Below are 26,761 nucleotides of genomic sequence, written 5' to 3'. Positions count from 1 at the left end.
CAGAAAGATTCCGGTGCCCCCACCGGGACGCGAACCGGCAACCTAGACTGACCTCATTAGACAAAAAAAATAAATGAAAAAATTTTACATTTACACTCTGTAGCAAAATTAGAGGAAATGTTGTCCTGCAAAAAATGTTATCCTGGTTGTTTTCTCCAGCTTGGTGAAGCATATCTGGTCTGTCTTTAAATATATCATTTCCCATCTTGTCTCTTACTAAAAGAAAACACACTGATGTCTTGCAACCCAGAGAAAAAAACCAAACAAGTTTAGTTCTCTTAACCATAGCTTACACATAAATGTTGCAGGACCACTGGGCTGTTTCAGGAGGCACTGACAAACCACCAAATTTGTCCAGTTTGCTGGGGATGTGCAAGGTCAAAATCTGCTTGCGCAACAACTATATCAGTGGCAAATTTGCTCAGGGTGCTTTGACAGAAAGGTTGGTGGCTTTAAAGCTGCCACGCCAACTGGTGACAGATCAGTTTTACATAAAAAGTCTCGAGGCGTTTTCCTCTGCCGTGAGAACACAGGAGTGTTGCAGAGGATGAGATATGTAACAGTCAGTTCTGTTCGCTGTGACTGGACTGTTGATGATCATCGCCACAGTGACGCGGTGAGTGTGAACGCGTGTGTTAGGCTGATTCATCAGTTTGCACATGCACAGGGATGCTGCTGGTCTGTTGGTGCAGATTTAATAAATGTCCCACTCTGATCACTACAGCTACATAGAAACGTCCTGCAAAACTACATTTTCTGACTTAGTTTATTTCAGTCTTTTTCTACTGGATATGGCAGTTGTCTATTTCTTAACAAGTCCTGGGTCTTTCTGTTGTTACAGATAGTTTTTAATGTGATAGTTAAAACACATTATAAAAGTGTTAAAAGTTATATATGGTATGGCAGCTATCCATTTCAAGCATACTGACAATATTAACAAAACAATGGCCTTCTTGTAACCTGATTAAAGACAAATTCTGGTGTACACGTGCAAGTTTTTGGGGTCGCATGTTGGATAATCAGATTAAACAAACTTGCAACAAACAACCCAACAGTGTACTTTACCCTCTGCAATCTCACACCGGTGCTTACATTGCGCATCATAATATTAGACGTCAGCTGAAGTTGGGTGTTTTATTCGCTGCTAATTTATGCAAGTTGAATCTTTGATCAGTGATGGAGCAGTCATGTAAACAGTGGCGGAGCAGTGGAGATGCCTTAAGTGCCACGGTGGTGAAAACGAGGTCAGCTAATTGGAACGGCTAAATATATTTCACAGGGTACACCTTCTCCTTGGAAGGTGATGCACAGTGTCAGAGTCACTATTGCGAGATCTTTAACATGATTAATGATGAGATGATTAGTGGCCTCTGATGAATACAGAATGTCTGGTGAGTGCTGTGGTGCAATTAATGTACAGGGACGAGTTAGCGAGTTGTTTAAAAGACGTGAGAGTCTTTCCCAGAGTCTATCCATTAACCTCACAACAACTTCAAACAAAGCCAAACACTCATACAAGCAAACGAACATAATTGCAAATGATCCATGTTGTTTTATCCTTAATGGTGCTGTGCATCTGCTGCATATGCTGCGCGTTTGAACTCAGTCCATTAATCACCATCAAACTGTATATGAAATAACAATCGAATTCTGAAACAAATCAAATTCTGCAGAGCACATAATCATAACATTTCAAGAAAAACAAATGAACTAGTAAATATATAAGTGAAATGCATGCAGATTTTGAAAGATAGATCATATTATTATATTCTAACATATCCATTTATATCCCTCAGAGGAGCAGGAGTCATCAATTTGAATGAATATTACTGTAATCTCATTATGTTCGAGTTTAAAACTTCAATTTCAGCCTTCTCTAAATGTGAATGTCCTTCTGTAGGGAACACAATGTCTGAATGAACTGCACTCATGCAGCCTGCGATAGGTCAATTTCAATCAGATATTTTCACCCATATGGGTCTGATGAGAGAAGAAAAATTACACTTGCAGACAGTGCAGAGTCACAGATACAATAGAAGCTGTGTGCAAGCATCAGCAGATGTCACATCTAGTCACAGGAGGCCTTTGGAATCAATATCAGTTTCCCAATAGGAAATGTTCCAGGTATGGCTTGATCTCTTTAGTGTGGCACATGCAAAGGCACTGTGTAAAACATTTTCACCTGAAGAAACAATGGCTCTCAGGGTGAAAATGTTATTTCTTCAAATCCCAACTATGTAACTCTATTAGCCTTTATGATAGAGAAGTTATTTTTTCCGTTTATTCCGTTGCGGAGCGTGCTGATGCAAAGCTATCTTTCATTCTGCGCTTTTAGAAAGCTATTTTCTCGTTCCTTTCTTCCTACATAAATATATCTGAAACGTGCAGCAGTATGCATAATGACTGTCTGCCCTGCTCTTGTGCTGTGTGTACAGTTTAATGTAGTTATACGTCTTGTGTTTTGCATTATCCTTGTCAAAAGGCTCATTTCCTTTGACATTACTGGCGCACGAAGGAAAGATTTTCAAGTGGAAATTCAAGACCAACCAGATCACGCGTAATAATCAAACGCAAACAACCCTCATGCACAGGCACAGGCCGGCACATATACGTGTGTTGTATATTATTCATGGTGGCTGTAGCTACAATGTTAGGATTACAAGTCCCCGAATCGACAGCGTGTTTATCTTGCTAGAACATTCCCCAGATTAAGTGAGAACTTATTTTTGTTTTTCATTTTATCGTCATGAACAGAAAGAGAGAGGGGAAAGCTCGCTCCACGCTACAAGTTACGGACCCAGCAGTGAGCAATAATACGATTTGTTTCAACATTTTGCTCATGGTGCCTAATTAGGGTGACCTCGTCAACACTCCAAAAAGAGATTTACCCAGTCACCTCTTTTTTCTGTGCTCAGAGGGGGATTTCTGAGGGCGAATACTTGCTGGTTTCACTAAAAAGCAGTCAGTTGTGACAGAGGCTTAATGGCTTTTCCACAATCCTCACTGTTTCTAAGAGTCAGTGTTTGTTGCTGGCTTTTCTTCCTTAATTAAACATTTCAAGAATTCCTTATTGAAGGAGCACACGTAGACGTCTCGCCCATTAAAAACCTCCTGCTCGTCATATTTCTGCCATCATGTTCCAGCAAAAAAATAAATAAATAAATAAAAAATCCTCTGAACAGTCGCTGCACAGACAAATGGGTAGCACGTCGCTTCTGGATGTGAATTACCATATTTGGTAATAAAGTAACATGTTGTCAAACTGTTCACTCTGGCATAAGCTGCAGCACAGTCATGGGGATATCCAGGCTCTAAGCATGAGCTCAGAGAGTTTTAATCCTGGGCAAACTCAGCAAGCTCAACCAGCAAGAGTGTCAGCAAAGAAAGCCTTAGAAACATGACAATGGCCAGAAGTGACACAGAAACAGAAGCTCTGCAACTCTATTAGCTTCTGGAGGTGTCAGTGAGGACTGCTAGAATATATTGATTCTCTTCTATCATGTTCTGCCTATCATGATGAGATAAAGGGTGTTTTTTTTCTTCTTCTCCTAAGAACAAAGGTGAGCTTTGCTAGGCATTGAAAGGATTATAAGTCCAACCTCGTGTCTTATAGCCTAAAAAAGACCTGACATCTATTTCATCAGCTCAGCAGATAAACTGAAGCAAGAAAAGGGAGCCATAATGCAAGAGGATAAAGGAGGCTGAGGACTGCAATGTGAAACAAAGAATAAAACATGCTCTTGGTGCGAATTGGGAGGATTTGTCGAGATTGTAATCAGCGTTTTTTGACCCCAAAAAAAGTGTATTTCCAATGTTAGAATGCAACATAAAAATACAAATTTAAATCACAATGATCACAAGATAATTTAATTCAATTCAAGTGGCCACTGTCCTCATGCATCAAAAACAATCAAATTCAAAATCAGTCTGAAAATCGTTGAAGCTGTTTACATCAACACAACTTACCAAAATATCAAAAATAAAACAACCCTTTAAGTTTATTAAAGAGTGTTTGTGTAAAATTAGAATCTCCAAAGCAACCCAACATTTCTCTGAAGTGTAGAAGTTATGTTTAAATAGTGTGATGGCCAAGAAATCACATGGCGATAAGCAATATGTACACAAGGTGTGTCAGAAAAGTTCCAGGACTGGTGTCACAACAGATATATTTCAAACTACAAACTACCAGTTTTCCCCTTCAGACGATCAACCAGCACATCTACAAAGAGATCCTGCTGCGTTTGCTTCATTCAGTGCGCGAGAAGATGCAAGAGTTGAGGCAGGACAAGTCATGGCTGCTTCACCATGACAACACGCCTGCTCACAATGCCCTGAGCATCCAACAGTTCCTTGCTGGAGCAACCTCCCTACTCACCCCACCTGTCTCCGTGGGATTTTTTCCTCTTCCCCAAGCTCAAGGGGGTCATCAAGGGGACCTGTTTTGAAGACGTGGACGACATCAAGATGGCTGTGATGATGGAGCTGAGGAGGATCCTTCCAGGAGTGCATGGAGGCAGAGAAGGCTGGGAAAGTGTGTTAGAATCCAGGGGAATTACTTCAAAGGGGAATACTTGTAGTTCAAATGTATCTTTTCTGACACACCTCGTATAATACACGCGCCTCAGAATAACACCAGAAATGACCTCAGCAACTGATTGAAGAGCAACAGTAACTTATCTTACCACGATATCAAACTGCACTGTGAATGTTCTGTTTAGTTAAAATCATAATTAAACCTTCAAGTAACAGAGACTGAATATGGCTGATCGAGGATAAGCTGCACTGCATCCCACCTACACTCCTTCAGTTCAATTGTTGCACATTATGTTTTGGATGTAAACACGTCCAGATAAAATGTTATTCCCAAATGTTATCGCCACTTACGCTCGCTGTCATTTTTTCTTTCGGGCTTCGTTCCAGTCAATCAGCTACACGAATAGAGCACCTTGACTTATTTAACACATTACCTAACCTCTCCACTGAGGGACATTTCATTCCTCTTCATTGAACTGCACAAAATCACTCTCCGGTTAGACTGTGACAGTTAACAGACGTCACACTTTAGGTTCTGTTAGCTCGCACAAAGGCAAAACGAGATTAGCGAGGTGTGATCTCTCTGCGGCCACATTACTGGTCGCTGTCATCTGCTAAAAAGATTAGGAGCAGTGTCGCCGGCTGATGGAGGTCATCGGACTGCTGCTCGCGGTTCGTCTGGGGGTGGCTCTGATGAACGTTTAATTGCTCGTGTCAGCGGATCAATAAAGATTTTAGAAGCATATGAATGCTGGCGGTGGATGAAAGCTGGCCTTGGACCCTCTGTTTTGGCCCGTTCCTGATGAGCTCTGCCTGTTTTGGAGCTCTGAGCAGTAAAAAGACAAAAGGGATTTAAAGTAGTCCTAAGGATAAAGAAACTGGATTTTTGATTATGAGGTAAATATTCTGAAAAATCCACACCAAGTTAAAAATCTGAGTTTGATAAGTGAATCAGTTCACAGCCTCTTTACCGTCCTTTGGTGGAAGCCTCTCCCAGATACTGTAACAGTAGAAGGTTTAGGTTACGGCCACCAGCGTTAAATAATTCCTGCAAATCTTGTTTTCTCCTCGCGGTTTCCAGGTTTGCATTGGAGATGGTTATAAATATTACAATAACCTCCGAGCTGCTGTTGCTATATGGAGAAAAGCCTGTCATAGGTGGGAATCAGAGCATATTAAAAAGCCTTTTATTGTTGCAGCTGGAGGCGGAACACAGCGACGTGGCTGCCAGATTCATTCAAAGTTTAAGATGCAAATTGTATTTTCAGTTCACTAAGAAACAACTTTTAGGCTTCTGAGCTTTGCTGCATGTAACACAATCACTGCATGTAACTACAGTTTCAGCTTGGTGACGGGATATTTCTTTTCTAAACGGCCCCTGGGACTAACAGCTGACTTCTCTTCTTACATGTCTATTCATACACTGATGTTTGTGCATGTGACCAGATACAAGTTATTTTCTCTACCGTAAGAAATGAAAGTTTTAAAACCATTTTTTACTGTATTTTTAAAATCACTGTATCACTATTTTACAGATTTGCTGTTATTTTCACTGTCTTTATAGATTTTTAAGGTTACAGAATTGGACCATTTTATCATATTTTTTTCTGGACCCCTTGCTGCCAGATTTATACAGATTTTATACAGATTATTTAGTTAGTTTTATTTTTTGTTTACGGTATAAGATTTTTTTTTATCTCTATCAAAGCCATTTGTAGAGTTACAAATGTTAATAATATAGATAATATAGGATTTTTACCCAAAGTAACTCCAACTTTACAACTCAGTTGGAGGCCGAATGAAATATTTTCAGCTTAGTTTAAGGTCTTCGTGGTCCAAGTGAGGCTGTTTTGACCAGCAGCGCTATAGTCCGACAATGCACGAAGACCAAATACCGCAGGCTGTTTGATTTACTCGCCTTTAACGAGCTGCTGTTAATTTCGATCCAGACCTCATGACTGAAGCTGCTCAATAACTAACAGAGTCATAAAATGGCTGTAACTACATTCGCTGTGTGTATATGTGAAACATTACAGCAAGATTTAAAAAATAAACCTTTATGAAACATCCCTTCTTAACGTCAAGGTTAAAGACTTCCATGTGAATCTGACGACGTTCCCTCGTTGTAATGTCAAGACCACAGCAGTCGTCCTTTCTGCAGTTCGGCCTCTTGCCACGGCCAGTGCAGTGGTGGCATGATGCCTACAGTACGTATACCCAGCTAGCTAATATCTGATATATGGACTACGGTTCCCTTTGTCAGCAAGTCGTTCCAGCAATATTGCGCAAGAGCAAATGACTCATTAGATTAATTACACTGGAGGACACATATGTCCAAATCAATAAGCCTGATTAACTTACATTTGATCAATACACATTTACAAGCAACATGCCAATCTGCTGATCCAGGGACAGCGTTTGAGAAACAGCCTGCAGCCTCAGGATTACGTAGACCTTTAGTATTCATGTTTACCTTCATCTCACAGTACCTTTTCCTGGTCGTTGCATAATGAATGTTAGAGGCCAGCATACGGCATGTACATACCTGAGCATGCGGGTGATGAATTATTGAATACAGGGACTTTGCAAAGTCAGCGGGATGAGGATGCAATGCAAATAATTTGATGTAAACACACAGTCATCATAAATGTCAGTAGCATGCTGATAATGGTTCCTAACGAAAGCAATCATTCAAGTCTAATGGAAGCCGAGGAGATATTGAAATTATCGGATAATCTGCGGCGGACACATGTGGTGCTAATAGGCGGTGGTGAAGCGGTGCATTGTAGCGTATTTGCCCCGCCGCTTATTCATACTCCTGTGAGAAAAGCTAAATGTCAGTCCCGCAGGATGCACCACATATGAAGAATTAATGTACAGTTTTGAGGAATGCTTGACTCATACTCAACACCGCTTATTCCCTCTGTATCAAAAAGCCATAGGGCAACTCATAAAAGTTTCACATACTGACTGGCGTACAGTGGATCTTTTAGTGTTGAATACAAGCACTCCCCTGACAGAGCTTATGGAAAGCTATCCATTAATCAGCTGAAAGAGGAACGGAAAGACTCGTCCCTTAATAGTTGTGTTTGGCCCGAATGTGCACTAAAGGATCGCAATAAAGGTCTTGGATATATACATTGCTATGAGTTATGGCAGGGAGTTCTCAAAGCTTTACAAATAGATGTCGGAAGAGTTTGCCTGGATGTGAGATTGTTCTGGCAAAATAATTCCTGACTCGAAAGAGAAACGTATGTTGTTCAGCTTTTGTAAAGGAGCCCTGTTGGACGGATGTGAGGTAAACACGCCTTAACAACCTGCTTTCTTCTCCAGTCTGTTCACAGTTCTCGAGAGGAGTGTACGCCATTTTCGGATTCTACGACAAGAAGTCTGTAAACACCATCACGTCATTTTGCGGGACACTCCACGTCTCCTTCATAACGCCCAGCTTCCCTCTGGACGGGAATCAGCAGTTCATCATCCAGATGCGACCCGATATCAAAGGGCCCCTGCTCAGCCTTATTGAGTACTACAAGTGGGACAAGTTTGCCTATCTGTACGACAGCGACCGAGGTAAGACACTCTCAGGTTGGTTTTGAATGTTTAGTCCTGCTCGGATTTCTCAAAAGTTCTCACCAGCTCCTGTGTTGAAAAGTCGCTCTCTAAAAAAGCTGCTGCTGCTAATCTGGTGACTTGCATTTGGGATTGCAGCCATATATTTAGAAGAGGCAATTTAAACACGCCATCAGCAATTTCCATTTGCTCACATCCTTTTTTACAAAAGGAGGGTTTTTCATTCCTTGTGTTAAAAGCAATACATGTAAAATAAAAAAATAAAAAAAGTATGAAAGCGGCGAAGCACAGTTGAAGCTAGGTAAAGGGCATTTGGGGTCATGACAAACAGCTTGTCACATACAATCAGCCACAGCACCTCATGTGTTTGAGAGTCTGTTTTATGTAATATCAAGGGGAGGGGAGGCCGTCGGAGTCATCTTTGACATACAGTAGAGATGATATGCCCCGCAGCTGTTGATTTCCACACTCGCTCCACATAGAGGTGTGATTTGTTTGCATTGTGTTTTTTTATGATATGAACATCCTGATCCAGAAGTAAAGTTGCGTCACAGCTGAAACTCTACATAGATCTTCCTTTGTAATATCCAACTATGCAGTGAGGTATTTTTTGATTATGTAGTGTTACCAAATGAGTACCACAGTATTTTGTTTTCATTCAAGTGATTTTAACACTTAACCACTGCTGTGCCTATTAGAGGAAGGTGTTAATAAGTCCTGCATTAATTCTACCAATTACTAGTTCTAACATATTCATTTAACACATTGTATAATTTGCTACTTAACTCATACAAGGGTTTACTTACACTTTAATCTGCTGTTATTACATACAATCATGCACGCTTCCTATGTAGAGAAGGTTGGTTGAGCATTCACTCCACATTATGTTCTTTTTCTAGCGCTGCACTGCTTCTACAATCAAACAGTAAACTCACATTCACATCTGGGAGCTGCCCATTGTCAGACCGCTGGCCTCCGGGTCAATGCTTTTAGTGGGAAGACACACACTTTCCATCCATCTTCACACACACACAGACAACACCGGGGAAAAATCATGACTCAACATGCTATCCATATTTTACCAGTGACTTGACATTTTTAATTTTTTTCCATACTAATCTCCTGTATACGCCGTGTCAGCACAGCCTGCAGTTCAGCCGAGTCCTGCCCAAATTATTCTCCAGTTGTGCAGTGGAGCAGAGAACTTTACCTTTTTTTAGAATCTGGTTACGACAATCCTTAAACAAGACATGTAGTTTAAAGGGATTTTGATGAAGTACCACGATTTAAAGCTTAGATTTGATGAGTATTCCCCTATGAAATAACGTGTCAGGGATGATTAGTTCAAGGACGTTTGTGAAGTTTAACATGAGACAGTTCTCTCTGTTTTTCATGGCTTCTGGCTCTTAAATGGTGTCATTTTTGGCATTTTTTAAAAGATAGCATGACTTTTAAACCCGCCGATGGGTTTTGGGGTTCAGAGGGATAATAGTCAGCCTCCTGGTCTATAAATCAGTTCGACAGACAGACATTCCCCCAGATTAAGAGATGCTCTGCAGCTTTAACTCAAACTGAAAAGAGCGCTTGCTGAAAGATCATTATTTATCAGTCTGTACATTTAAATAAGCAAATAGTCATTAATACCACGATGAGGATGTCCGTCGCACAAAATACTGTTATTTTCTAATGAAATATGTGAAACCATTGCAGCCAGAAATACAGAGTCTGTGCACCTGTAGTTGCAATCCTGGATAAGATCATGGGTGGAATTAATGCAGATGAAAAATTATCCCCCCTCAAACTTTCATATTCAGACTTACTTCATATTCAAATCTATTCTGTCCCTATTCTTTGATCTCTTTCATCAGTGATTCTTTTCTATGTGACACTGATAGTGTGGAAGTCTGGAAGAAAGATGATATTTCTTGGAGCAGACATTTTCCTTCACAGTCTGAAAGGTTCCACACACACACACAATACACTGCCTGAAATTGTGTTTTTTATAATTGAGCTTGCAACATATCAGGAAATAAAATGGAAGACGGTTGAGCACAAGGAGGCGATGGGTAATAAAGGGGTGTATAATAAAGTGTCATAAAGACAGTACTGCCACAAAAAGTTGCAGAACATTATATTGCTTCTTGTGCAATATCTCACTTTGCTCTGTCATGTAATTCATTTTATAGCATCACCTGCTAATTGTGATTCTGTAACTTGTCCCCTTGGAGAACAATGCGGTCGTCTGCAGCACAGAGGGACCGACCAGCACTGAAAGGAACTCTACAGATAGAGTTCTGTTATATTTAAATACTGCTTTTGCAATGAAAAAAAAAATAGAATAAAGACCTCAGTAGTATCCAGTTACAGTTGAATAACAGTTCAACTGTACAGCAATTGAATATGACATCTTTTCACCCTGTGTAATAGAGATGTTTGGCTTTCAGGTTATATTTCTTAAGCCCATTTTTACTTTTCATTACTGACTGAAAATCTTTTATTATCTATATTTTACGCACTCTAAATGGACCAGTGTTGGGATCACTTTCTAAATGCACTTTGGAGTTGTTCAGTGGTGATGAATGGCCAACGATGGCTTACCAGAGCATTCAAATAATGAGTGACTTAAGGTAATAGGAAGTGAATCAGCTCAGAGAAGTGGGATCGCTGCTGTCTATACACTCGTGTTTAGACTGAGTATAGTGTACTGTAGTTCCAGTGGATTAGGAGGGATTTATGGCACTTCTGCTCTGTATTGCCTTTAACTCTCCATCGTTTTACATCACTTAAACACTCCCACTGCACCGGTTCCCTCTCACACACATACTATGCTTCCTGTTTATCCATTCACAGCATCCCCCTCTATGCATGCTGTACAATTCCTCTCATCTCTTTGGAACGCTTTCACCCCTCAGCATTCACTGCTAAGTCTTCCCAGTAAGCCTTGCTCAGGCTGACAGGGGAGTCAAATGCTGCTCCCGTCTAAAATCAGAAGCACCAGCTGTTTTAGGTTGTCCCCATGCTAATGCTAGCAATGACCTGCTGTCCCTACTGTACGTCCGCCATGGCACTAAGGGGCCTGTTGTGCATATTTCATCGCTGCATGGCTGTCTAATTAGGTCAGTGTGATCCACTCATTCCCATGGCAACCAAAGTGTAGGGAGAGGGGGAGAGAGAAAAGAGCGAGCGAGTGAGATTGTGAGTGACTGAGCTGGTTGGTAAATGATGCAAGGGTGTGTGGGTGTTTCTCAAGGAGCCAAGGGAGAGGAGGCAATAGAGTTGCCACTGGTTATGATGAATTCTATTAGCACATTGAGACTAATGGATGAACCAGCACCACCATTGTCAGCTGTTGTCAGTAAGTCAGTTTGGATAATGGATGGATATACGTGGGCAGACAGGCACTGTGAGCGTCCTCTCCTGCGTTTCTTTAGCTCACCGAGGGCTGATACGTCCTTAGATAGACTTCCGCGACTGCATTTCCCACCAGATCTTTGTCATTCTACCTGGATGAGGAGGAAAGCAGAAAAAAAAAAAAAAGGAAAAGGCAATTCCCTTTTTCCCCTTGCAACCTAGATCTTTGGTCACAGTTTCTATAAAAGCTGCTCGGTAACTGTAGTCACAGTTTATTAACAGGACGGTTCCACACCTCAGATTCAGCACCAGCCCTCGGTGACAAAGCAGGAGCTGGTGTGGCCTTTATGTGACGAGGATTTTCATGACAAGAGTTTAAAGATTATAGCTCGTTCCGATTCTGCAGTTTTCCTTCTTTTATTTATTTAGATAGTAACCATGAAGTTAAGGAAATAGCTTGACATTTTGGAGAATATGCATGTTTGCTTTCTTGCTGAGAGTCAAGAAGAACAAGTACAGTACTCACTCAACAGTTGTTCAAAGGATTATTCTTGTAAAGGTTCATTAACCCTATTCAGGACTTTCATGTTGCCATACATAGAAGGTATTTTGGGGTCCAATAGCTGTTGGTGTTCATTATAGACTTTTATACTATGTTAAATAAATTATCTGATAAGTTGACGTGTTTTTGGTTCCAAATGCAGGACAAATGTCCTTCTTCTTATATTTAAAAAAATCTTTAAAAATAAAAAAAACAATACCTGTCACCTAAACCAAATGGCCTGTGGTCCAAAAGACCCCCAAAGGTCCTGAGTAGGGTTAACATAGTAAGTTCACGACGAACTGATGACTTTACACATGGGTATCGGTTTCTCCCTGCTACCAGGATTTATGCTAAGCTAAGCTACCAGGATGCCCGCAGTCACTTCACATTCCAAGTATAGACACGAGCGGTATTGATTCAACATATTTTTAGAAGTGATATTGTTTTACATATCCACATTTTCCTCTCGCCATCGCCTTGGTCGTCATTCACAGATACTGTAGACGGAGGATTTTTGAAAACACTGGCAATGAATATTAAGAAAAAGTATTAGGTGGTTTGCAGGATAGCTCAGTGTCAGTGTTTGTGGCTCGAAACAGAATTACACACAGCTATGATCACATTTTAATCACCTGAACGGACGATTGCTGTTGTCATTGTGAACCCTTATATTTGCATCTGTAGTTTCCTCATGTATGACTGTATGTAGCAAATAGTGCATGTACATGTTTTAGTTTATTTAGTATGTTGTACAAAATCAACAGTCCTTCGATGCATAAATCTGTTTTGTTTTGTTTTGTTCATCCATTAGAAGATGATTATTATCTTCCCACGTGCAAATTCAAGGTAGAGCTGCAGCAACGACAGAACGCTGCTCTTTTGTTTCTCACTCAAACAGAGCCTGTAAGCATTTACAAATTGATTTAAGTGGTCCTTCAGTTTACATTATGCAGAAAGTGGACAGGTTTACCAGGGAGAGGGATGTTGGACCTTCACCACAGTGAATAAGCGTGCAAACAGCAGCTCGAAACAAAGAGATTACAGCTAATATGAAGATGCATTTGTAGGTATTACATTTATTTTCTCCATGCAATATTTATGAGCCTACTCTCGCCTCATTTGAATAGTTTTGCATCATATTATGCATATGCTCATGAATTCACATACATCATCACATTGAGTTGTTACTGATCAATGAGCATGAAGTTAAGCTTTTACAGTCAAGGCTGCATGTGTGAGGAAAAAAAAAATCTCTTCACTGGAAAACAGGAAAATCAGATTTTCTGTTACTCGCCACAATTACTTCTATGAGTTGTCAATTTCCTGAATTATAAAACTGCTGTGTTACACTAGTTAATGCCTCCTTATTCCTCCTTGACCTTTTAAATCCAGGTCAATCTAAGAGCAGATGAGAGGTCACATAATTATCTTTGTTTGCCAATGCAGTGGTAGCACTGTGTCTGTTTGATGGATGGCACCATGTTAATTATAAGCCAACACAATGACGATAAATGTGCAGAAAATTAGGGAAAGAATGGCAAAATATTATAACTGTCCTATTTATTTTAATGATTTTGTGGGCATTAGCTTAGTGGTAGAGAATAATTAAAACTGTTGCTGATACTTAAACTGGCAATTGACATTGGGGTGTTTTTTTAAATTTCTATTTAAACACTACAAGAAGAGAAATAAAAAGGAAATAAAAACACAATGCTTTAACACAAAGAGCTTAAAGGTATTTGTCTCTTTGCAGGGCACTTCTATGAGTAGCTTTAGCGGACATATGTGCTATTTTTATTTTTGTTCAATATCCAGTGTCGGCATTTAGACAGACTTACAACTTTAAGTCCCTCTAAACTCATCTCTGTGCATCAACATGACATAGTCGGAAGTTTTTTTTCCCCCACGAAAATAATCCCTTCCTGTCCTAAAATGTCTCACATGTAACTCTACACTGTCGCTTCCTGTAGACCGCACGAATCTATGAAGTCCCTGCTTCGCTCCTCACTCACAGAAACTCAAGCTCACCTACGACTCTGCACTGTAAAGCTACTGCACGCGACACAATGTCAAGTTTTAATATTGGAGTAATGAAGCCATATATGTTTGAATTGAAAACCCATTCTGACAAAGAATAATGATACAGAGAGCCCCACTCTGCAAGTTAGCAGGATGGGTGCCTTCAGTTTGTTAGGTATGAAATTCCAGTTGTCCAAATCCATGTTTTTGAGACTGTCATTGGTACGCTGCAATTTCAAGGTGGAAATGCTCAGCCTTTTTCACTCATGACATGTCTTCTAGCATATTAAAACCACCATATGGACATGCTAACACTTGATTTTCATGAACGGGGGTCTTGACATATTTTTATGTTGTAAGTACATTTCACAGAGTCTAACTGTCTTAAATTATAATTCAGCCTTAATGCAGAAACAAAAAGGTCTTTTTAAATGTTGCTATTGGTGTTTCATTATCTTTACCGTAAATCACTCTGATTTTCTAATGATCTCATTTAATAAGTACCATAAAACGGTCACTTTTAACCACATTACGATGACTTTAGTGTAACCATGATGCATAATTCATCGAGAGAAAACTGCAAGCCTCCGTTTTCCCCACCGCTGTCATAAAACCTCAGCCGTGTCGCATGAAATTGATTATATCTGTAATTCACCTCGCTACGGCAAGTCGGAATGAAACACTCGACCCTTTTATCAAAGCGCTCTCTAACTGCCCTTTGCAGACCAGGGATCAATATCAGCAGAGATTCAACTGTGAAACTAGATAGAGGGGGTGATAGGAATATTAGTGCAGATGGACTCTGTACTCTTTGCCTTTACCAGGCTGCACTTCAGATTGATGGACAACTGCTCCATGTAATTGAATTACTCTGATGCAGCAGCTGTGTCTGTTCTTCGCCGAATCCTTGCAGTTGTACTGATTTTGGATTATAGAAAAAAGCCTGATCCAGCGACACCATAATGTTGTAAAGATTGTTCCATTAACACTCGTGCACTGACAAAAAGTGCACGGATAATTTGCATCCAGTTGAGCTAACCCTTTGTTCTAAACACAGGCAATTTTACTGGTGGGAAGCCAGTGAGGGATTGGAAAAGTGCTACCTGGTAGCCTGTTATTGACCCCAGACGTTACAACGACAACAAAAAAAACTGCTCCGAACGGGTCTTTTAACTTAAAGTCCACACTGGAAAAAGGGGGTCACTGTATAGAATTCTATTATTTACCATCCATTGCAGGATTAATTGTCATGTATTTATTTTATTATTTGCTCAATTGCTTTGTTCTCAGCGAGATAATTCAACTGAGTTTAGCTGCTCAGCATAACAGTCGTGTTTTGTGACAACTTTATTTCCCGAGAAAGACTCAGAACAAGTAAGTGGAACTTCAATAGAGGTTGTTTTATCATGAACTCGACTACGGAAAAAAAAAAAAAAAGAAGAAAAATACTCAGAGACGTGTGTTGAAAATGCAGCACAAACATCCAGTCACAGAGCAGCAATACAGTATGAAACTTTTGGTGTTGATGCAGTCAAGTATATTGTTAGACCCACTTTCCTCCCACACGGTGGTCAGGTTCATGACAGAAAAGCTGTGACTCATCTTGATGAGCTCTTTACATAAGGCACTGAGTCGCTGCAAAACCTCCACAGGGTTTGAGTAAGCAGACAGTGAATGCAGCCAATCTGCAATAATAGAACCTTGTTTTTGAACAGGTCTGGTCTGCTACATAATTTGTTTTTTTCTCTCTCTCTGTGTTTTTCCTGCCTTTACCATTGGTGGTTTTATTTTTTTCATTTCTTTGCAATGACATGCTTCTTTTGTGACTACTTTTCAAATTCGCATGCGGCTTTGCCTGTAATGAGCCAACAAAAATGGTATAAGTCCAAAAGCATCTCAGAGATTATAGCGCGACTAGTTTCAGGGGAAATGAGCACATAGTTTTAACAGGAGCATCAGCAAACAGACAAAGACACAGACGCACAATGCATTCCTTAATTATTACTCTTCGATGGTGGATAAACGTTTTGTTTTGGGAGAATGAATCAAAGCCTTCTAAACCGCATCGATTTACAAAAAATAAACTCTAAACCAAGTGTGTTAACGATGTTTTAAACTCTGCTGTATCCTCAGGCCTAACGACGCTGCAGGTTGTTCTGGATACGGCAGCAGAAAAGAAGTGGCAGGTGACAGCCATCAATGTGGGGAACCTGAAGGACGAGAGGAAGGATGAGGCCTACCGCTCACTCTTCCAAGATCTCGAGAACAAGAAAGAGAGGAGGGTGATCCTGGACTGTGAACAGGACAAAGTGAAAGACATCATGGAGCAGGTGCAGTAGAGAGTGGAGCTTCTTTCTTGGAAAATGGAGCGACTGATGAAGTAATGCAGGCATCGAATCCATAATGTTGCCACTCTGGAATGTTGTTTGTTGCACGAGTTAAGCTATGTCTTTTAAACATACTAGTGATAATTTTACAGTAAAGTGTCTCATGGTGTGAAAACGGCATCAGAAAGTAGAAATAATGCTGAAAAAGGAGCAGGTGCAGTCATTTAAAAAACAAAGGTAACGCAGAAAATGCTAACAACCCTATTGTCTTTCAATTACTCTTGTAGGACAAAAGCAATATTCAGCTGAAAAACGTGCATTGATTAGGCGCTTACAAAAGCAACGCTGTCACACGGACCCGGCAGTCCAAGCAGATGTAGAAAGGCCCCGTAACAATTACACTAATTGTTCACTTAGGCTTTAAACAAAACTGCAATTAAAGGCAAAACAAATGCACATAAACAGGTTATTTTTACTCTACCTTCACCCAAGAGAGCAGCTTATTGATCGGTATTTGAAGCACGTCTGTTTAACCGAAAGCCGAGTGAAATCAGTCCACGGCCTAATTGCCTCTTTATCCGTTTAGGACTCAGGAAGTTTCTTGCTTCATGTTAAAGACATTTACATAGAAGATACAAGACGTTATTATTCAAATCTGCATCGCTGACAAACGGAGGTGTCACTCAAGTGGCGGGATTAGTTTCAGGTGTGTCATTTATGTGAGGGAGTGAAATGGAGCATAGCAAAGATATTTATGTTATTTTCTCCTTTTTTTTTCTGTTGCCGCGCTGATAAGAGAAGTGGCTTTGGAATTGGATATCTCTGTCTGGCAGTATCTGTGACTGTAAACGCTCACTTTTTTTTCCGTGATAATGGCACCTAGACTGTCAGCTATGGTATGGTTGATAGTGGCAAATTGTAATGGCTGAATCCAGGGTAGATTTGCATGGTTTCGATTGAACTTTTGCCATATTTATGATTGTCTTATCTCTGGTTGTCAAGCTCTTGGTGTAATAATGAATTACAGTGTAAGTTTTCCCGTATGAGGACGACATATTTTCCCTTTGCAATAGCTGACAGCGAGTCACACTGAAACAGAAGAATGACGAGGGGGTTTTTTTTAGAGCCTTTTATTAAGGTGTCTTGTTTGTCTAAGACTTATTGATTTATTCTAGTGGGAGAGTATGCCTCTGGTTAATATATCTGTCTCATAACCCTGCAGGTCATCACAATTGGCAGACATGTTAAAGGCTACCACTACATTATAGCCAATCTGGTAAGCTCAAACAACCTCTACACTTATTGCATGGTTGCTTTATCACTTTTTCAGTTTTTTTCAATTTCCTTTTGCTGTATGCGGTGATATAATAATTCAGCTTCTCTTTATGATATTTTCAGGGTTTCATTGATGGGGATCTGTCCAAAATTCAGTACGGTGGAGCCAACGTTTCAGGCTTTCAGATTGTTGACTTTGATGATCCGTTGGTTTCCAAATTTGACCAGCGATGGGAGGCCCTGGAGGAAAAGGAATACCCCGGTGCTGACAGCAAAATAAGGGTGAGCTCAAGTGTGCACAGACACACACAAACATGCATTTCCTATTTGCAGTAAAGAATTGTCCGTTCAAAATATCTTCTTAAGCAAAAGTGCCCGAGTTGCTGCAACCAGTATGTAATCTCGGAGTAAATTATGCAGCCTCTCACCCGCTCACATGCACACACTTTACATTATTAAACACACAGCGATTCTTATGCATTGTTCAACAAACCCACTAATGTTTTCCCTTGAGCTGAATGCTGCCGTTTTTCTATTTAATTTGGATCATTTCATGCAATGCAAATAAAATCAGGGTGATATCATGCTGAAAAATTGTTCGATTTAAGCTCTTTATCAGCAGTAAATTTGCCTGCCACTCTTCACCAAACTAGCAGATTACCCAAAAAATTACAAAAATATGTCTTCCACCGTCTATCTATAAAAATGTGAAAGTTCGAGTTCTTCTTTAGGCCACAAATCTGGGTGAAAATTCCTTCTGACATTTACAAAACAGAACAAAACTTTAGTGGAGTCCATAACATAAATACAACCGATTAAAAAAATGAAAAAAAGGGCACCAGCATGCAAAATACAATATGCTTTCTAATTAGGACCTGATGACTTAATACTAGGAAGGACAATGAGCAGGAGTAGTGAGGAGGATACTTTATTTACAAAGTGGCTCATGTTGGTCAACCTCATTTGTTTGTTGGGTGTATTTAAGGTTAGAACTCACAGTTGAAGCCTCCTTTGTCAACTCATTATGCTAAAAGATGATGAGGCGAGGTTGTGCTTGAGGTTTATGGGTTGACTTGAGGCAGAGAGATTTGACGATTCTAAAGTAGCTTGCCTCAAGCCATTGAGAAGAGATACATGGATGTTGTTGAGACAAGTCCCAAAGTCATCTACAGCGGAGCAAAGCTCATTCTTGCTAATAAGGACCCCACAGAATTGGCCTTTTTGCACAAATGGAATCCAATTGTAATGAAATCTGTACACTTGTTACAATCTGAGCAAAATACATTTTGAAGACACATTAATGGTGTCCTGGAGTGTTAGATCTTGGTCCTCTCTCATCTGTCTTCACCAGTTTTCCTGGTAAACATGAACATAGTGTGCTCCCTGCTGTTTATTGATCATTTCTTGGTATTGAAGGTCAAGTATTAACATCTGTCGCAACTTTTTTTTTCTTTATGGCTACATTAAAAGTTGTATTTTTTTTTGAAGATTAGAGTTGGCAGTATATAATATCCTATATGTTTTGCTGCTATCAACAGATCGACCTCCTTCTTTCCTATACTGTCTGTGGTTCTCAGCACCAAGTCTATTGATTTCAGCTGAAGACATACATTTTTGGAAAATGAGTCACAAACAGAAGGCTTCGTCTTTTAAAAAGCCTACATAATTTACCAGAATAGCTGAACACTGCAGTTTTTGAGCAATATTGCTCCATAAGAGGAGGTGTTGGGTCCTAAACATATATAATGTCTCTTTATTAGGCCTTTAAGATTAGAATTCGGATCAGGTTTGCGGTGCTTAGGCGAAGGTTAATATTACGATCAGGGCTTAAGGTTAGACTCGTAGGAGAGAGATTCCCACCTCCACGGCAACCCATCATCTTTCCCTTTTCTCCCGCTATAGTACACATCGGCGCTGACCTACGATGCTGTACAGGTGATGACCGAAGCCTTCAGATACCTGCACAAACAGCGCATCGACTTCACCAGGAGGGCCAACAATGGCGACTGCCTGGCCAACCCCGCCGTGCCGTGGGCTCAGGGAGTGGAGATCGAGCGAGCGCTGAAACAGGTAACTCGCCGCTTTTCTTGGTGAAGACCTGTTGCCCTGGTAACAGCAGATCTCCTTCAGGACATGCACAAACACCCACAAAGGCAGAAAGTACTTCACAGATATTGCTCAAATGCATGACTTCTAGACTTCAGAGGACAAACAGCGGTCTACCCACAGACCGTCCTTTGAGCTTTGTTACAAAGCAACCTTAGCTTCGCTCCTGCTGAGAAATGAGGCTCAACGGTCAAAGTGGGGCCAGAGTGGATTTATTTTTTCTTTTGGGTGTTTTTTGGGCTCCAAGCTTGGAAGTTAAACTTGAAACGCTTCTGCCGTTTAAATGAAAAACAGCTGATAACAGATCACAACAGAATATGTTAATATGGGTTTATAATCAGAAATTGTTTACTTTTCTGGCATTACATAATGGGTATGACTCTCGTTATCGCAGAAGATAAACACATGTCTTGAAATGACGATGCTGCAGCAGGGGCTCAATGCTATCACATCGGATTTCCATAAGAACAGTCAACCAGCTGTCAAAGGCTTTAAAAGTTTTTCCCTTTCATCTGCATCTCTACCACTCCGTCTTCTCCATCTGAACTTAGGGAAGTTCCCTGAACTCTATATCGGAGGCACAGAGGAAACGTGTCCACAACACAGGGTCTACCCAGGGTGTCATTAAGGTATTAGTAGATCATCTCTCAAGGGACAATTGATCAGTACTTGATGCTACTACCTGGTACTCAGGAATTCTGGACATGCATATACAAGATGAAGAATCGCAGGCTATAATGAATCCATGAAGACACGATTCAGAGATGCAGCACTGAGACTGGATCAAACATGTTTGGAGGAGAGATAAGCCCTTACCCTCTGAGGTTCCCACAAAGTGAGGGGCTTTCAAAAGAATCATACTTCATATTTTGCTGGCCGTTCCTGGAGGGCAGGTCAGGCTTATCAAAAGCTTTCTGCTATTTCTCTGCAAAGTTTGATTCAAAATATCTCAAAAGGACATGCCGAGCTATACATCTGCAGTGAGACATTGAACTTGTTGGTGCCGAGATGAAAGAGGTAAACACCACAGGTACGGTGTCTGGTTAAAGTAATTCCTATCTTTTCTCTTGTAAACAAACAAACAAAAAAAAAAGGCAGTTCTTCTACAGGTAGATAAATTAGTACCTGATCAGTCTTGACTGAACAATTCTGTGATATTCACAGATATGATCACATCACAAGCCCCATCAGAACAGGTGACAGACTCTGTAAAAGTGAGAATCTGGATTATGACAATATTTATCCTGCAGCACTATATCTTTAAGATCACGAAACTCCTGATTAGGAATAACAGCGATAAAATACACCATCCTGAGGAATGTTTAGAGGGAACTATGAGATTCACGATGGGAGATAAGCTGTTACACCACATTGACATTAACATCTAGACTGCAGAAAATATACAAGTGAGTTCCTGAATAGCCGACCTCTGCACGTCCGTCTCACACTTTGCTTTATCAGTAGCTTGGCAGGTCTGCATATCAAACGGCACAATACGATGGCAAATAAAATTGGCATTTACCTTAGTGTTTGTTAATGTCAGTCAAATCAAACGGAGGCTGAGTTTGTAAAGAATGAACATTTCAAAATGTAAAAAAAAAAAAAAAATCAGGCTTTAACATTTTATATGATATAAAAATCCATTCAGCACATTTGTTAGGCCTTAAGGATGCACCCAATGTGTTCTGATAAGAAATGCTGCCACAACACAACAGTGTTTGCATGAAAACTCCCAGGGCCTCCATCTGAATGCTTCCTCCCTTGGCCCCTTTGTTATTTAAGTTGGCTGCCAATAAGAAAAGAGATGAAGAATGTTTTTCAAGTATCTCAACACACGCTGAGACTATGCCACAATTTCCTCTTCAATCTGGCCACCAATAGTTTCATTATGTCTTTCTGCTGCTTTGTAGCTCAGCAAGAAATCCCATTTGAAGTCATTTAGGATCATGGCACTAACTTTGAAGAAGAGGAGAAAGTAACAGCAAGCAAAGTGCACTTCTTCGCGATCCCTCCCACATGATCTTCACTTTGGGGAACTTGGGAAAAGAAGATGAGAGGCCATTAAGACCTCACAAGCACCAATACTGTCAGAGAAGAGGTTTTTGATGACTGTTACTTGAGAGTAAGAAGACATCCTGAACGCTTTCAGTACTTTTTTTTTTGCCTACATTTGCCTCCTCTGAACCTTTAGCAGTGATCTTCTGATGGCATCTGTTCGTTAAGCATGTCCAGTCCACACGGGCACCAGTTACCTACTTACTGAGGACTCAAGCCTGGATAAGATGAGATATTAATTTCAATCATGACAAAGATGGCTTTTGCTTCCTCTAAATACCACAGTAAAAAGTTACCAGTTGTGTCTCATGGCCAATAGGAAGAGTTCAAAGACTTCTGGCACATTTTGCATGTTATTTCTACACTTTTTCAGCTTTTCGTGTGACATTATGCGGCATTAAAATAACATGCAAGACGGTTTGGCTAAGGAGCTTGCGGAGGGGTCATTCAGTGCAACTACGTGGCATGAAATGAAATATAAAATGCAAAAAGTTGGGTTCCACTTACAACGCTGACTGTGTTGAAAACATTTATTTACAATATCAGGCTGCCAAAACCAAAAATTGGTAGCAAATCTGTGTGCACCCAATAAGTTGATTAAGTTGATAAAATCCAAGATGAGAGAAACTGTTTGAAGTGATTACAACCCTGCATAACAGCTGGCATTCATTAAACATTTATACAACTATCATCCAAAATTGTACAACTCCAGCAGGTTGCATGGTTGTTATTGCAGCTGGAATGTATTCACGAGTGAAAGAGCTTAAATTTGCAACAGTTTACAGTTACAAAACTTTTTTTTGCAGTTCTTAAAGTCCCACATAAACCTTCATCCAGCTGCTAGCACATCAGAAAGCTGTTGTTATGTAAGCAGGCTAAATGCCAGTTTGATGGTGCCACATTGTAACCGTACCATCTTGTGTCTCTAAGGTGCGAATGGAAGGCCTGACAGGAAACATCCAGTTTGATCAACACGGCAAGCGAGTCAATTACTCAGTGAATATAATGGAATTAAAGAGTAATGGGCCTGTAAAGGTGAGTGTCATTTTCACTTGAAGTAAAGTTGAAAACAAGTCAGATAAGATCCCAGAATCTTAATATAATTTACGTGTTTTGTGCACAGGTATGTTGTGGAAACATTTAATAGCAGGTTCAGGCTGTGTGTGAAGCACTTTTAGCATTTAAGGCTACTAATATGTCTGCTGTTCTCATGTCATTGTCTTTTTCTCCCACCAGATTGGCTACTGGAATGAAGTCGACAAAATGGCTGTGACAAAATCGGACGTCTTTTCAAATGACACGACAGGAATGGAAAACAAAACAGTTATCGTCACCACTATCTTGGTAAATTTGATCACGTGTGGTTGAATAGCAGTTAGCGCATTGGCCTGAATGACTTCAAGTTATTTTATCGCCTCTCTTCTGACTTTAATTACCACAAAGACCACAAGGCACCAATATTTCAGTACCAAAGACGGTCTATAACTGCATCTTTTTTGCTGTGGGTTTGCGATATTTTTAATGTCACAATCAATTTTCCATTGAGGAGAGGGGGTAGTATGTGTGTTTTTTTTTTTTTTTTTCTTTTAATTAATGCACACAGCTAGAAGGACACCAGGCCACTGATTTGATGCTACAAGGGTGTGCTTTCCCTTTTATGCCTGCTTCCTTCTTGTTTCCATAATGAACTGTCAGCCCCGTGTGAGACCTTTGTCTTTGAAGCTGCTTTTAACGTCGTAACCCAAACCTCTTGTGCTTGAGCAGCATTTTCCGTTTTTGTCTCTGTCCTTCAGGAAGCTCCGTATGTAATGCTGAAAAAGAACGCCGACCTTTTTGTAGACAACGATCGCTACGAGGGTTACTGTGTAGATCTGGCTGCAGAGATAGCAAAGCACTGTGGCTTCAAATATCAACTGAAAATAGTGGGGGATGGGAAGTACGGAGCCAGAGACGCAGAGACCAAAATCTGGAACGGGATGGTTGGAGAGCTCGTGTATGGGGTAAGTTCATCTGCTCAGTGTAAGGCATCTGCTTTAAGACTTGTTAGAACCTAATTGACAACACAGTGTCACTTATTATTGTGCCATCATTGTTAAGAGATGTTTCAGTAAATCTTTGTGGTTGAGTTTATTTTCCATGATGGGTTTGACGCATCTTGAAAATGAATAAAAATAAAATAAAATCTCAATTGCTATTTCAATTCCTTGATCATTCGACAGAAAGCAGACATCGCAGTGGCTCCGTTGACCATCACACTGGTACGAGAAGAGGTGATCGACTTCTCCAAACCCTTCATGTCTCTGGGAATCTCCATCATGATCAAGAAGCCTCAGAAATCCAAGCCCGGAGTCTTCTCCTTCCTGGATCCGCTGGCTTACGAGATCTGGATGTGCATTGTTTTCGCCTACATCGGCGTCAGCGTCGTGCTGTTCCTCGTCAGCCGCTTCAGCCCCTACGAGTGGCACACTGAGGAGTACGAGGACGGCCAGATCCAGACCAATGAGTCGACTAACGAGTTTGGCATATTCAACAGCCTGTGGTTCTCCCTCGGAGCCTTCATGCGACAAGGCTGTGACATCTCACCTAGGTAGGTCAGAAAAATCGACGACTGCCATGGTGCTTGTGGTTTAATTAGCCAAGAATAACTGGCAACTTTGTGAATTTATTACTGGCGGTGTAACTGGACTTAATTACTTCCCGCCTTAGCCACTTAATTAGGAGTAAAGAAGTTCTTTTTTTGCAACATTTCCCTTTTAGTCAACCACATGTAATTTGTCGTTCTCGGGACTATAGTATTTAATGATCTGCAACTTATGTCCAACACATTAGTCCAGAATGAGCAAACTCAGCATGCACTAGTGAACCGACAAGCAGAATGACTGCCTTAGGTCATTCCCTGAATACCAACAGGTCTGAATATCAACAAGTCAGTATCTCTCCAAAGCTGCCATACACTTTCAGAGGAGTTCCAACAAGCTTGTGTTATCATAATCACATGCTTAATATTAGTTTGGAGTCATTGTGCCTTGCAGTTTCATTCATCAGTTGGTAAAAAGTGTTGCATTCTGTCTAAATTTGCTCTTTTGTCATGTTTCAGTTGAGTTTATTCGTCATATAGCTTAAAGATCTTGTTATAACAATGCTTATATGTAAGTCGGCACTAAATTTAGTGAGTTAAATTTACCTAAATGTGGTGTTAAAGTTACTTTTATATATGTAGATTTAACGATTTGTGGGAGTACTCTTGTGCTCAGCAGTCAGACTGGAGTCACGTACTCTGCAGAGACGTATCAACATGTGACCTGGCCTGTCCTTAACATCTCATCCTGATGATGTGAGGGATGTCAGCTTGGCTGCAAATCAGTAAACACTATATTGTTTCCCCAGCTGTGTGCATATAGTTGTCCTTCTGACGCCTTTGGACTTGTTTCGTTGTTGCGGTCTCTTTGAGTATTACTGCGCACTCGGGTGATATTGATACGATATAGATTTTACCACGATGGCACACAATGGATCAAGAGTTATCTTTATTTGTACTGAAACCCACTTTTACTTTCAGCAGTGTTTTTGTTGTTTGTAAAAGAAATCTGAAGGAAGCCGCATGTTTTCAGTGTTGTGGTTTGATAGGTCTTGACAAGTCCAGTACATGAAAGTCTTCCCTCTAAAGCTGAAGAATCTTTTAGTGATAGCGAATGAATTTTTTAACACAGACAGATACAACACACACACACAAGTGAATGCTTCTTTCTTTTTTGCCCTCTCCATAATAGATCTCTGTCCGGGCGTATTGTCGGTGGCGTGTGGTGGTTCTTCACTTTAATCATCATCTCCTCCTACACGGCTAACCTGGCTGCTTTTCTGACTGTCGAGAGAATGGTATCCCCCATTGAAAGTGCAGAGGACCTGGCTAAGCAGACTGAGATCGCTTATGGGACTCTGGACTCTGGCTCCACTAAAGAGTTTTTTAGGGTAAGAGATATTTTTGTGCATTCACGCAAACAACTTTTTTTGCTTCATATTTTTCTGTGCAATATTTCTCACACTCCAGTCTATAGAAGAAAACAGCCATCAACACATGAACTCCAAGTGTGAGTCTCGGTGGATGTAATAAGCGAAGAAATAAGCTAACGCAATGGAAAAAGCTGTAGTAACAAAACAAAAAACACCCTGACCTGTTAGTTTTACACTTTGAGGCAGTGAAAAATAACATATCACTTGACTTGCAATGTTTGGCAGAAAAAGAATAACGCATCCTGAAGACTTTATAACCAAACTTGGATAACAACAGGTTGCTCTTTCCTCTGTCTTTTCTCATCACAGCGCTCAAAGATTGCCCTCTTTGACAAAATGTGGCAATACATGCGCAGCGCGGAGCCCTCTGTGTTTGTGAAAACCACAGCCGAGGGGGTTCTGAGAGTCCGAAAGTCCAAGGGGAAGTACGCCTATCTGCTGGAGTCCACCATGAACGAGTACATCGAGCAGCGAAAGCCCTGCGACACCATGAAGGTGGGAGGCAACCTGGATTCGAAAGGCTACGGGATCGCCACGCCGAAAGGATCCTCATTAAGGTGGGTGGAATAGTATAACAATGTGTCCAATGTTGTTATAGTATCCCACCTACCCTGATGTAGCTTTGCTTATGTGTCTCTGGTTTGTATAAGGAGATGAGGTAATTCCCCCCTTCCCCTACAAATTTTTTGAAAAACCATTGCAATTTATTGTAAGTCGATAAATTGCAAAAAAAAAAAAATGTTGTTATTACTAAAATACTTGATTAAATGCCAAATTTGCTACTACAGTCTTCCAAATCAGAATGAATGACTTCAAGGCTCTTATCCAGGCTGAATTTCAGCTGGTTTTTAAAGACCTACTCCCATTAGTTAATCTTATTGAAAACACTTTGAATCTTTAATTTGAACCTTTTCTACTGCTTTGTCCATTTAATCTAAATTTAGATTATTCTCCTATACTTTATCTG

At 40.5% G+C, this 26,761-nt stretch overlaps 1 protein-coding gene across 3 annotated transcripts in view; it reads left to right on the top strand.

Annotated features, from left to right (window-relative positions):
* Positions 1-26,761, top strand: part of gria2b (glutamate receptor, ionotropic, AMPA 2b) — a 49,789-nt gene that overhangs the window by 18,851 nt on the left and 4,177 nt on the right. For all 3 annotated transcript variants that reach the window (XM_008287824.1, XM_008287826.1, XM_008287825.1), the window contains exons 3-13: positions 7,867-8,106; positions 16,154-16,350; positions 17,570-17,623; positions 17,746-17,904; positions 19,525-19,692; positions 22,714-22,818; positions 23,020-23,127; positions 23,577-23,783; positions 24,003-24,370; positions 25,554-25,752; positions 26,104-26,351. In XM_008287824.1, the coding sequence (XP_008286046.1) occupies positions 7,867-8,106; positions 16,154-16,350; positions 17,570-17,623; positions 17,746-17,904; positions 19,525-19,692; positions 22,714-22,818; positions 23,020-23,127; positions 23,577-23,783; positions 24,003-24,370; positions 25,554-25,752; positions 26,104-26,351 (2,053 nt within the window). The remainder of the gene's footprint in view (positions 1-7,866; positions 8,107-16,153; positions 16,351-17,569; positions 17,624-17,745; positions 17,905-19,524; positions 19,693-22,713; positions 22,819-23,019; positions 23,128-23,576; positions 23,784-24,002; positions 24,371-25,553; positions 25,753-26,103; positions 26,352-26,761) is intronic.

The sequence above is a fragment of the Stegastes partitus genome, unplaced genomic scaffold, assembly GCF_000690725.1.
Source record: "Stegastes partitus isolate 25-593 unplaced genomic scaffold, Stegastes_partitus-1.0.2 Scaffold523, whole genome shotgun sequence".
Lineage (NCBI taxonomy): Eukaryota > Metazoa > Chordata > Actinopteri > Pomacentridae > Stegastes > Stegastes partitus.
Note: the sequence above shows the minus strand (reverse complement) of the source record. Positions and strands in the feature narration are given on the sequence as shown.